Source organism: Lithobates pipiens, unplaced genomic scaffold, assembly GCF_037356315.1.
Source record: "Lithobates pipiens isolate NorthernLeopardFrog02 unplaced genomic scaffold, aLitPip1_a1.2 Scaffold_13, whole genome shotgun sequence".
In the NCBI taxonomy this organism is placed as follows: domain Eukaryota; kingdom Metazoa; phylum Chordata; class Amphibia; order Anura; family Ranidae; genus Lithobates; species Lithobates pipiens.
Window position 1 is genome coordinate 197,874,534 of NW_027507718.1, and position 13,921 is coordinate 197,888,454.

Sequence of the window (13,921 nt, forward strand, 5' to 3'; positions counted from 1 at the left end):
CTGCAGTATAGGGCAGCGGTCAGCAGTAGTGCACGGCAACCCTATGTATTGTGGACCGATAGCGGTCCTTACAGAACAGCAGACTGTAACGCACTCAGGCCTATGTACCGTAGCACCCTATACCAAGTTACCAGTCCTTATAAGAACTTTTGTGGACCAAGCAGGTTGTGTGTTAGTGATTAGCAGACTGTACGTCAGTCCCTATACCAATGAAGGACTGCTGCAGTATAGGGCAGCGGTCAGCAGTAGTGCACGGCAACCCTATGTATTGTGGACCGATAGCGGTCCTTACAGAACAGCAGACTGTAACGCACTCAGGCCTATGTACCGTAGCACCCTATACCAAGTTACCAGTCCTTATAAGAACTTTTGTGGACCAAGCAGGTTGTGTGTTAGTGATTAGCAGACTGTACGTCAGTCCCTATACCAATGAAGGACTGCTGCAGTATAGGGCAGCGGTCAGCAGTAGTGCACGGCAACCCTATGTATTGTGGACCGATAGCGGTCCTTACAGAACAGCAGACTGTAACGCACTCAGGCCTATGTACCGTAGCACCCTATACCAAGTTACCAGTCCTTATAAGAACTTTTGTGGACCAAGCAGGTTGTGTGTTAGTGATTAGCAGACTGTACGTCAGTCCCTATACCAATGAAGGACTGCTGCAGTATAGGGCAGCGGTCAGCAGTAGTGCACGGCAACCCTATGTATTGTGGACCGATAGCGGTCCTTACAGAACAGCAGACTGTAACGCACTCAGGCCTATGTACCGTAGCACCCTATACCAAGTTACCAGTCCTTATAAGAACTTTTGTGGACCAAGCAGGTTGTGTGTTAGTGATTAGCAGACTGTACGTCAGTCCCTATACCAATGAAGGACTGCTGCAGTATAGGGCAGCGGTCAGCAGTAGTGCACGGCAACCCTATGTATTGTGGACCGATAGCGGTCCTTACAGAACAGCAGACTGTAACGCACTCAGGCCTATGTACCGTAGCACCCTATACCAAGTTACCAGTCCTTATAAGAACTTTTGTGGACCAAGCAGGTTGTGTGTTAGTGTTTAGCAGACTGTGCGTCAGTCCCTATACCGCTGAAGGACTGCTGCAGTATAGGGCAGCGGTCAGCAGTAGTGCACGGCAACCCTATGTATTGTGGACCGATAGCGGTCCTTACAGAACAGCAGACTGTAACGCACTCAGGCCTATGTACCGTAGCACCCTATACCAAGTTACCAGTCCTTATAAGAACTTTTGTGGACCAAGCAGGTTGTGTGTTAGTGATTAGCAGACTGTACGTCAGTCCCTATACCAATGAAGGACTGCTGCAGTATAGGGCAGCGGTCAGCAGTAGTGCACGGCAACCCTATGTATTGTGGACCGATAGCGGTCCTTACAGAACAGCAGACTGTAACGCACTCAGGCCTATGTACCGTAGCACCCTATACCAAGTTACCAGTCCTTATAAGAACTTTTGTGGACCAAGCAGGTTGTGTGTTAGTGATTAGCAGACTGTACGTCAGTCCCTATACCAATGAAGGACTGCTGCAGTATAGGGCAGCGGTCAGCAGTAGTGCACGGCAACCCTATGTATTGTGGACCGATAGCGGTCCTTACAGAACAGCAGACTGTAACGCACTCAGGCCTATGTACCGTAGCACCCTATACCAAGTTACCAGTCCTTATAAGAACTTTTGTGGACCAAGCAGGTTGTGTGTTAGTGATTAGCAGACTGTACGTCAGTCCCTATACCAATGAAGGACTGCTGCAGTATAGGGCAGCGGTCAGCAGTAGTGCACGGCAACCCTATGTATTGTGGACCGATAGCGGTCCTTACAGAACAGCAGACTGTAACGCACTCAGGCCTATGTACCGTAGCACCCTATACCAAGTTACCAGTCCTTATAAGAACTTTTGTGGACCAAGCAGGTTGTGTGTTAGTGATTAGCAGACTGTACGTCAGTCCCTATACCAATGAAGGACTGCTGCAGTATAGGGCAGCGGTCAGCAGTAGTGCACGGCAACCCTATGTATTGTGGACCGATAGCGGTCCTTACAGAACAGCAGACTGTAACGCACTCAGGCCTATGTACCGTAGCACCCTATACCAAGTTACCAGTCCTTATAAGAACTTTTGTGGACCAAGCAGGTTGTGTATTAGTGTTTAGCAGACTGTGCGTCAGTCCCTATACCGCTGAAGGACTGCTGCAGTATAGGGCAGCGGTCAGCAGTAGTGCACGGCAACCCTATGTATTGTGGACCGATAGCAGTCCTTACAGAACAGCAGACTGTACTGCACTCAGGCCTATGTACCGTAGCACCCTATACCAAGTTACCAGTCCTTATAAGAACTTTTGTGGACCAAGCAGGTTGTGTGTTAGTGTTTAGCAGACTGTGCGTCAGTCCCTATACCGCTGAAGGACTGCTGCAGTATAGGGCAGCGGTCAGCAGTAGTGCACGTCAACCCTATGTATTGTGGACCGATAGCGGTCCTTACAGAACAGCAGACTGTAACGCACTCAGGCCTATGTACCGTAGCACCCTATACCAAGTTACCAGTCCTTATAAGAACTTTTGTGGACCAAGCAGGTTGTGTATTAGTGTTTAGCAGACTGTGCGTCAGTCCCTATACCGCTGAAGGACTGCTGCAGTATAGGGCAGCGGTCAGCAGTAGTGCACGGCAACCCTATCTATTGTGGACCGATAGCGGTCCTTACAGAACAGCAGACTGTACCGCACCCAAGCCTATGTACCGTAGCACCCTAGACAGACCAAGTTACCAGTCCTTATAAGAACTTTTGTGGAACAAGTGAGTTGTGAATGATTAGCAGACTGCAGCAGAAGGGCAGCAGTCAAGTATAATATTCTTTCTATATTTGGAAGAAAGAATATTATACGTGTACAAGCCTATTACCGTACCACTGATACCAGTCCTGAAAAGAACCTTTGTGGAACTAATAGTAACAGCAAGTCTTTAAAATTATCCTCACTGCCTGACACACTGCTTCCTGCCTGTCCCTATACAAATTGGCAAAAAAGAGTAGGCTGGAACGATTAGCTGGAACAGCTCTTTTGTGGACCTGATAGTAACAGCTAATGATGATGATGATGATGATGATGAAGAAAGACTAATCTGGCTGAGCTGTCCCTAAAATAGCAGCATACAGCGCTCTGTCCCTTTATCTAAACTGACAAAAGAAACTCAGGCTGCTGACCTAACACCTATACCAGTCCTGAAAAGAACTTTTGTGTACCAAATAGCTAGCGTTTTCTCTGTCCCTACTCCACACAGGATCCTTTCCCTACAGTGACAGAAGAAAGAATGTAAAATGGCCACCGGATCGGGTGTATTTATAGGTTAGGGGGAATGTCCAAGTGTCCATGAGCTGTCATGTCTCAATTGGTTGTCCTGTAACACATGATAAACGTGTCACGAAAGGTTAAAGTTCTTGTATACATTAAACACGTAAGTCCGCCGGGGCGAACGACGGAAAAAGGCGTTCGAACCCGCGGACGGCGAAAGTCGGAAATTCGCCGCGAAACGACCGCCGGGCGAACCGTTCGGCCATCACTAGCGTTAAAGAATAAAAAGCAATAAACAATAAGAATGTACCAAATATTGCACACAAATGGTGAAAACATATGGGGAGAAACAATCTCCAATGTAATAAAAATGTGAAAATACATGTATATAATGGGTAGAGACACAAGTGGGAATTCCCGAAGTGGGAAAAATCCTAAGGTAAACTAATGTGTAAAGTCCACCACAAGAAAGTTGTTGCTCGGAAGTGGGGTACAATCAGGGATAGTGTATCCTCCACCCAAGGTGAGGGGTATGCACTCTTACCAGAAGTAGTGGACTCGAATGTCAGTGATAACGAGTGAATCATGTGAGGATAGCACGTTTGGCCGACTTCCAGAAATGATCCAGGGGATCCAGCAAACACCAGGGCAGGATCCAGGAAATCGTGCAGGTAAAACGTAAAGCTGGAACTCAGATGTTAGGCAGCCAGATTGGAAAGCCAAAAACTCTTATCAGAGGGGCTATAGAAAGAAAAAATGCCTCCATATTGTGTATGTCAAAAAGGTGGGTTTTATTGAAAAAACCAACATACACTACATCCATAAAAGTAAAACTTTGATCACAGAACAAAAGCAATGTGGGGAGCTGAAAGCAGAGAACAAGCTTTCAAAAACCCACCTTTTTGACCTACACCATATGGAGGCATTTTTTCTTTCTATATCCCCTTGTATGAGAGTTTTTGGCTTTCCAATCTGGCTGCCTAACATCTGAGTTCCAGCCTTACATTTACCTGCACAATTTCCTGGATCTTGCCCTGGAGTTTGCTGGATCCCCTGGATTGTTTCTGAAAGTCAGCTGATTGGGCTATCCTCGCATTATTCACTCATTGTCACTGACATTCGAGTGCACTACTTCCAGTAAGAGTGCATACCCCTCAACTTGGGTGGAGGACACACGATCCCTGATGTTCTACATGCCTGCCAAGGGCGTTGTACCCCACTTCTGAGCAACAAGTTTCTTGTGGTGGACTCTACACTAGGATTTTTCCACTTGTGTCTCTACCCATTATATTCATGTATTTTCACATATTTATTACATTGGGGATTGTTTCTCACCATATGTTTTCACTATTTGTATGCAATATTTGGTATATTGTTATTGAATATTATAAGACACAATTCTGAAACTGAGAACTTATTTTATGTATCTTTTCCATTATTACTTAAATAATACATTACACACCTAGAGATATCTTCTCTCCTGAATCAGCGGGCAGGAGGAAAACAAGCAATGCCAACCCAGATATAAGGACACACGGTATCAGTAAATTTAATCCATAGTATAAAGTGCGTCTACGCATGGTCACTGTGTAGGTAACATCAGGGTATGGCTCCTTGCAGCATTCATAATATAGTTCATTTCTTTTCCCCGGCACATCTACAAGATGTAGAAGATATTGTAAAAAAAAAAACATATCATTACCAGTACCACAGCATTAGAAAATTTTCCATTGTAAGAAAAAACGTAAGATCTTTTCAGTGAAAGTAATCCTTTGGTAAGGACCTGACTGGAACCTGCTCCACAGATATCACCCACAGCTATTATATTTGGCTATAACATTTGGCTCATTCTTTGGCTTAGAGGATAGCTAAAACCTATTGAGATTAGATTTCCATTGGGCATTCTCTCTGCTATGGTAATCTGATCTCCGGGGTTGGTTTACTAAAACTGGAGATTGCCTAATCTGGTGCAGCTGTGCATGGTAGCCAAGCAGATTCTAACTTCACCTTGTTCAATTTGGTTTTGACAAAAAAAAATGGGAACGGATTGCTTTCTAAGCAGAGCTGCTCATAGTATATAAAAGATCGATTGATGCAGTTAGTTAAAACATTACATTTATTTTTAATTGTTACTTATCCAATTAAACCTTTAAATGAAGGTTAAGTCTATGCAGAAAAACATGTTGACGGTGCTGGATGAGAAAGGAGAGTGATCAGAGGGCTGTCATCTGTATGCTTCCACTGTGTTGACATCTTGACCAAACCTACAGTGGCCTCCTTGTCCACATTTATTCCTGCCAAGCCGCAGCGTATTGCCAAGTTGTCTCCAGCGGTAATGATGAATATGGAGGAGATGGAGATGATGATGATGAGGTCACTGATGCGACTTGGGGGCCAGATAGAGCAGAGAAGGAAACTGAAGGTGAGGCGGCACAACCCCAATGAGGCCGACATCAAGAAAGAGTAAAGAGCAGCCATCCTATTCCATCACATTCTGCAGTTGTTATCTCCCGTCCCACTCCCCAAAGCTCAGCTGTCTGAGCCTTTTTCAGCACATCTGCAGCAGATCGCACCGTTACTATCTGCAAACTGTGTCTCAGATGCATCAAACGTTGAAAAAACACCAACCATTTGGGTACCACATGCTTAACAAGGCATTTAACGTCCAACCACTCAGCCCGTTAGCAAGAACACCTAAAAGCCACACAAAAGGGGCACAAATCTGTCCCTCCTCCTCCTCTTCCTTACCTACTTCAGTCTGCCCCTGCTATACTGAGTCATTACCTCTCAGAAGCCTCCACTGACAGGGATGAGGGTATAGCACAGAGTGTCCCTGATCTTAGCAGGACATCTGCCAGCACACCACCAGCTGTAGACTGCAGCTGGAAAATTTCTCTGCCCCATCTGCTGCAGCAGAAAAAAAATACAGTCCCTGCCACCCATAAGCCCAGTGTCTAAATGTAAGCTTGTCAAAGCTGTTGGCTCTCCAACTTCTGCCTTTCAGCCCCCTTCCGTGAATTCGCACAATGTGCTGTACCACAATGGCAGGTTCCCAGTCGCTACTACTTTTCATGTAAGGCCATTCCATCTCTATACCATCACATGGAAGGGAATGTTCTGGAATCACTGGGTAAGGCAGTCAGCCATAAAATTCACCTTATTGCTGACACGTGGTCCAGTAAGCATGGACAAGGACGATATATTTTGTTCACAGCACACTGGGTACTGCTGCTTGCAACTCAAAAGGATTCAGGACAGTGCTCTGTGCTGCAGCTTGTTGTGGCCCCACTTCTCCATACAGCTGGTGGTAATGATGCCAGACCTGTGAGCTCTACCCCCTCCTCCTCCTCTTCCTTATCCACCTCCATGCCCTTCTCTGCAGAATTGTCTTATGAACATCAGGTACCCCCTAATTGTTCAAAGGGATATTCTCAGAGTCAGGCTAAAAGGTGCCATGCAGTGCTTCAGCTGGTGTGTTTAGGGGACAGGAACCACACCGGAGCAGAGATTCTTGCAGCTCTGCAGGGACAGGCCCAGAGGTGGTTCACACCATGCCAACTGGAGCCAGGAATGGTACTGTGCGATAATGGCTCGAACCTCCTGTCCACCCTTAGATAGGGAAAGTTGACACATGTGCCATGCCTGGCACATGTCCTCAATTTGGTGGTGCAACGTTTCCTAAATGCGTACCCAGGTTTGCAAGATGTGCTAAAGCTGGCCAGAAGAGTCTGTAGCCATTTCAAGCGGCCATACACAGCCAGTGCTCGATTGGCTGAAATTTTGCGGGAAATCCACCTGCCTGTAAACCACTTGATTTGTGACATGCCCACCAGGTGGAAATCGACTTTGTCAATGCTGCAGTGGCTAATAGACATGTGCACACTGAGATATTTTGTTTCTGAATTTATTTTTCGTCAGATATTTTTTTTCCTTTAGAAAATGCATTTGTCCAAAAATCCAAAATAATTAAGGTCGAATCTGTCATTGAAGGCTTATGGTGTCTGTCGAATGTTCTAAGAAGATTCGATGGAGCAGCTAAACTGTATGATGCCGCAATCGTACATTTCCGGTCGAATGTTCCGCCTACAAGCTATAGTAGAATTCTAAAGTTGTATGACACTAGTAATAATTATATTTATTAATTATTATTACTAGTCAACCAACATTAGAATTCTTCTATAGCCTATGGGCTTGTGGCGACTTAGTCGAATCTCCATGTAGAATCGTTTCTCTCTATGTTGAATAATCTTGTACTAATAGAGTTAGGTTAGGCACATTCAACCTTTTTTGCTAATGTCTCTATAATGTCAAATCTTTTCTCTCTATGTCAAATCTTTTTTCTCCATGTAGAATAATCTTGGACTAATATAGCTAAGTTTAGGCACATTCGACCACAGGTTAGATGGACACAGATCGCTATTGTCAGCGCCATGTCGTATCTCCTATCCATATCAAACTGTTGTCGCAATGGAAATGAAAATAAAGCACTTGTTTATGTTGGATCTTTCAGTTTTTGGATTCTGCACGTTAATTATCGTTTGTTAAAACAATAACGAAAATACCAGAAATTTGGATGAAAATGCAATCAGATGAAAACGAATGCACATGTCTAGTGGCTATACATGCAGCGAGTACCTGTGTGAATATGGCACAACCACAGGCTCAGGCCGCCTCAGCTTTTTTTCCCCACGCCAATGCCTGATCATTAAGGATACATGCACTGCCACCATTTGAGGAGGCCACACGGATGGTGAGCCATGACAGTGCATGCATCAGTGACACAATCCCTATTGTGTTCCTGCTGGAGCAGACTCTGTGTGGTATTATGGAGGCAGAGCAGCAGGAGGAAGAGGAGGACTTCCTTTCCTCTCAAGGCCCACTTTACCCAGACACAATCATTCCTATGTCACAGAACACACAGAACGAGAGAGGGGAGGAGAATGAGGAGGAAGACTCTAGCACTTTCATAGGCTTTGAAGAAGAGGAAGACATGCGTCAATCTGTAAGCGTTGGCTTTCCAACCCCAGGACCCTTGGCAGTAGTTTGTGGCTGGGAAGAGGAAGTTCCAGATGCTGTCATCCTGAGTGACCCAGAGAAGTCTGCTTCTCAAGTTACAGCAAATTTGAGGCACATGGGCAACCTCATGGGAAACCTCAAAGCCTGCAAAAGGACCCAGGAATGCGTGGCATAAAGGAGAAGGATGATTACTGGTTGGCAACCCTCCTTGACCACCATTATAAGGGGAAGGTCTCAGAACTCATTCCATCCCCACAGAGTGCAGACGATAAAATCTCTTGAGGACATGTTAAAGAGGATTTTAATGGTTTTCCTGACTCCAGTAGGTTACAGTGTCATGGAAAATGTAGTTTTGAGTCTTCTGTTGGTCAAGAGAGGAGTGTTGTAAAAGGCTTCCACCTAAGTTAGGCATTTCAGAATTTTTTTAGTCCTTGCCGCCCAGGGCTGTCAGCTTCCACATCCCATCTGCAGCGTCTGCATCCCATGGTGGATGATTACCTCTGGGCCAAAACAGAGATGGAGAGCTTTCCAGAACCCAACCTGTTTGACAGGTGCATATCATTGCATTTTTTTACAGCAAGGCCAAATCTTGCTTTCATCAAGAGTACCTCTATAGGGTTATGGTGGGAAGGCGCCACCGACACCCAATGACCAATTTTTCTGCACCTGTTTGACAGGTGCATATCATTGCAATTTTATACAGCAAGGACAATTCTTGCTTTCATCAAGATTACCTCTATAGGGTTACAGTGGGAAGGAGCCACCGACACCCAAAGATCAATTTTTAGGCACACATTACTTCTATACAAAGTCAAAGTGACACCAGAATATATCCAAAAAAATCTCTAATCTTGTTCCCAGTGCACTACATTGTGACCTCATCATACACACTGGGTAAAATAAAGGCAGTTTGCAGGGAAAATTTCATTTTTTTGGCTTTATAAATGCAATTATTGCTGCAGCAGGTTTTAGGCATGGTACAGATCTGCCAATTTTTCATTTTTAGGCTTTCACTTAAAAAAAAAAAAAATCACTGCTCATTTAAAAATTATGTTTTTTACAAGCTTTTTTTTAATTGATACATGTCCCCCAGGGCAGGACCTGGACCCCTATAACCATTGTATGCCCAATTACTTGCATATGAGCCTTCAAAATGGGTACTTTTGATTTTTGATGGTCAGGTCCCATTGACTTTAATGGGGTTCGTTGTTCGTGTCTGAACTTTTGTGGTGTTCAGAAGTTCTGGTGTGTACTGAACAGGGATCCATTTGGCCCATCCCTACTTACCAACACAATAAACTCCTCTCAGTTCTATGTTTTAGTGTTCCCTAAACTTTAACAAAAATACATTTTCTAATACATCATCAACACTCCTGCCAAAATTCTTAATGCTAAAACGATAATTCTGAAGGCAATACACCTAAAATTGTGTATCTTTCAATACAGCTCAGTTTCTTACTGTATATATGATGGAAGTCAGTGTTGAACAGCTTAAAATAGGTTATGTGAAAATTCTCTCCTTCCTTCTCTTGAAGAATTAGGCTCTAAATGACAGATGGTGCTAAAAGGGTTTCAGTTACATTTCAAATCAATGCTATGAAGTGTATAGAAATTTAAACATGCATTCAAGGAAATCTGGGTTTGTAAATGTATATGCATTGACTTAAATGTGTGTCAAAGGTAAAAGAGATCCTGGTACATTATCTGTCCAGTTTTAAACACAAATGAATGCACAAGGAAATATAGCAATAATGAATTAATATGAATTCACCAAAAATGAAGTTAAAATAACAAGAGAGCTATAATTGTTATGCATTAACATAAACCAGTATCAGCTTATTAAAAGAAGAAAACATATTTTAAAACTAATTTTCTTTTATATTATGCTCTAATTACCAGGTAGATAGCAGATCAGATAAGATTCTATGAAATCCTTAGGCTGGCCATCCTTAGGCTGGCCATCCATTATACAATTTTCTTGTACAATGTTCCTTTAAATTTAACAAAAGCATATAATATGAGGCCAAACCTACATTTTCAATTTGTATGCAATCAGGCAGGTACTACATAATTAAAGATAAATATAAAGGAAATTGAATCAGAAATTGTAACATGTATGGCCAGCTTATAGGCCTTGAATCAGCTTGATCTGGCCAAATATCAAATGTGGACAAGGCAATGAAGCTATCAACTCTCTGAATAACAACAATTGCCTATTATATCTTTCTTTCTTGTTTGTATGTATGAACAGACCTTTGACGTATCTTTTGTGTCTTTCAGATAATGGTAGAACTTTACTTGTAACCATAAGCAAAGGTTGTGTCTGTAGCAGTGGCGACCCGTCTATTAGGGGTGCAGTGGCGCTGCCCCCCAATCCATGCGCCCGGCCCCTAGTCTACATACAGGGTGCTGGAAGCATGGATTTCAATTATTTAAAAAAACATTTTGAAGCACATGATTAAAGCCGGAGGTCAGTGGTCAGTTGGCTGGCTGGCTGAGGGGCTGTGGGCCGCCCCCCCCCCCCCAAGAAAATTGAGCACCAGTCACCAATGGTCTGTATAATCCTAATGATGACACTGCCATATAACTGCAGGTAAGTTGACCCAATAGCAACAAATATTGGAAAGGTATAACATTCTCTTAGCTACTTAAGTGGGTATTTTGTTATTGTAATTAAAAAAGGCTTTGTTTAGCTTTCTCACCTACTAGATCCCATTCTCCATTAGAAATGTAATTTGAAATATCCGCTTCCAACATTTGTAAATCAAGTAGCCATCCATTATGAGTCCAAGATCCAAATTTTAATTTGCACTTTTGCACATCAAACGGAAACCACCGCACATCAATATAGCATGTGCTCTTTAAAATTCCTAAAAAAATGTAAGTTAAGATAAATGAAGTTAATGTATTGAGTTATTATCATTGTAATCATTTTTCTATTAACTGTAAAGTATGATGCTTAAGATTCATAAGTAAGTAGTGTATAGCTTTTGAAGTTTTCATCTATGAGCAACTCAAAAGAACAGGGATCTTGGAGGAAGTAGGGTCAAAAACTGCACTGAGACTAAGGCTAAAGCTAGGAGCAGATTGGTGGTTCTGGGACCATAGTGAGTGATAAATGTGCATTAAGGGACAGAGTGGGCAGCTAAGAAGCTCCAGCTTTACTGTGATTCGGGTTGCTGGCTGTGTGCGGTCAGCAGGGTTCAGACTGCATTGTGCCTATGTGTCTGAAAATACAGTATACACTCAAGAACACAGTGAACAAGAGAGGTCCCTCAGAATACAGACTCAGCATAAGACAGTCAGGTATGTCAAAGTGAAAACCTTGAGTGCTAATGAAGCTTTTCCTGGCATTGCACCCTGACAACTAGCATTTTCAGGAAGAGGTAAGGTATGGCAGGGTCCATGCTTTTCCAGTGACAGGTTTGCTTTAAGGTACCCTTGCTAAACATTTTACATTATTAAAAAAACAAACAAAAAAAACAAAAAAAACAAAGATTTAAAAATGAGTCACACGTCCAAAAAAAAATCATTCTTAAGTTAAAGTTTATTTTGTGGTGGCTAAAGATTAACACTAACCTGGTGGAATATATTGGCAGGCACCAGTAGAGTTGACCAAGACATTAGTATGAAAAGTTGCATCAAATCTTTCATCTGCACTGAAACACAAACGGAGAAATTGAGTTAAAGGACAGTGGTAGCGATTAGGGGCAATATGCCTGTGCTGAGTGATACAGACTAATACACAGATACTTACTTGTCAGGTACCATCTACATGAGATATAGGACCACAAATATCATAATATATAGCTTTTAATAATATGTGTTAAGTACATTTGCATAACGATAAAACCACACACATAAAATATTCCTGGGACCCAACAAAATATTTTCAAAATGAATAAATGGCAGTTCTTATGTTACTTTACTTTTAGGCATGAAACCCTAAATATGAGAATATGAGAAAAGATATGCCATGATATACACAATGAGAACATACAGTACAGACCAAAAGTTTGGACACACCTTCTCATTCAAAGAGTTTTCTTTATTTTCATGACTATGAAAATTGTAGATTCACACTGAAGGCATGAAAACTATGAATTAACACATGTGGAATTATATACTGAACAAAAAATTGTGAAACAACTGAAAATATGTCTTATATTCTAGGGTCTTCAAAGTTGCCACCTTTTGCTTTGATTACTGCTCCGCACACTCTTGGCATTCTGTTGATGAGCTTCAAGAGGTAGTCACCTGAAATGGTTTTCACTTCTCAGGTGTGCCCTGTCAGGTTTAATAAGTGGGATTTCAAGCCTTATAAATGGGGTTGGGACCATCAGTTGTGTTGTGCAGGAGGTGGATACAGTACACAGCTGATAGTCCTACTGAATAGACTGTTAGAATTTGTATTATGGCAAGAAAAAGCAGCTAAGTAAAGAAAAATGAGTGGCCATCATTACTTTAAGAAGTGAAGGTCAGTCAGTCCGAACAATTGGGAAAACTTTGAAAGTGTCCCCAAGTGCAGTGGCAAAAATCATCAAGCGCTACAAAGAAACTGGCTCACATAAGGACCACACCAGGAAAGGAAGACCGAGAGTCACCTCTGCTGCGGACGATAAGTTCATCCGAGTCACCAGCCTCAGAAATCGCAGGTTAACAGCAGCTCAGATTAGAGAACAGGTCAATGCCACACAGAGTTCTAGCAGCAGACACATCTTTAGAACAACTGTTAAGAGGAGACTGTGTGAATCAGGCCTTCATGGTAAAATAGCTGCTAGGAAACCACTACTGAGGACAGGCAACAAGCAGAAGAGACTTGTGTGGGCTGAAGAACACAAGGAATGGACATTAGACCAGTGTAAATATGTGCTTTGGTCTGAGGAGTCCAAGTTTGAGATCTTTGGTTCCAACCACCGTGTCTTTGTGCGACGCAGAAGAGGTGAACGGATGGACTCTACATGCCTGGTTCCCACCGTGAAGCATGGAGGAGGAGGTGTGATGGTGTGGGGGTGCTTTGCTGGTGACACTGTTGGGGATTTATTCAAAATTGAAGGCATACTAAACCAGCATGGCTACCACAGCATCTTGCAGCGGCATGCTATTCCATCCAGTTTGCGTTTAGTTGGACCATCATTTATTTTTCAGCAGGACAATGACCCCAAACACACCTCCAGGCTGTGTAAGGGCTATTTGACCAAGAAGGAGAGTGATGGGGTGCTGTGCCAGATGACCTGACCTCCACAGTCACCGGACCTGAACCCAATCGAGATGGTTTGGGGTGAGCTGGACCGCAGAGTGAAGGCAAAAGGGCCAACAAGTGCTAAGCATCTCTGGGAACTCCTTCAAGACTGTTGGAAAGCCATTTCAGGTGACGACCTCTTGAAGCTCATCAAAAGAATACCAAGAATGTGCGGAGCAGTAATCAAAGCAAAAGGTGGCTAATTTGAAGACCCTAGAATATAAGACATATTTTCAGTTGTTTCCCAATTTTTTGTTCAGTATATAATTCCACATGTGTTAATTCATTGTTATGATGCCTTCAGTGTGAATCTACAATTTTCATAGTCATGAAAATAAAGAAAACTCTTTGAATGAGAAGGTGTG

General features: G+C 43.0%; 1 protein-coding gene across 2 annotated transcripts in view; it reads right to left on the reverse strand.

Moving 5' to 3' along the window:
* Positions 1 to 13,921, reverse strand: part of LOC143974564 (neuronal acetylcholine receptor subunit alpha-7-like) — a 290,385-nt gene that overhangs the window by 88,395 nt on the left and 188,069 nt on the right. Inside the window, exons 5-7 of one of the 2 annotated variants that reach the window (XM_077476094.1) lie at positions 11,894 to 11,973; positions 11,017 to 11,184; positions 4,761 to 4,955 (exon numbers count right to left, since the gene is read on the reverse strand). In XM_077476094.1, the coding sequence (XP_077332220.1) occupies positions 4,761 to 4,955; positions 11,017 to 11,184; positions 11,894 to 11,973 (443 nt within the window). The remainder of the gene's footprint in view (positions 1 to 4,760; positions 4,956 to 11,016; positions 11,185 to 11,893; positions 11,974 to 13,921) is intronic. The other variant, XM_077476095.1, reaches the window with a different exon arrangement.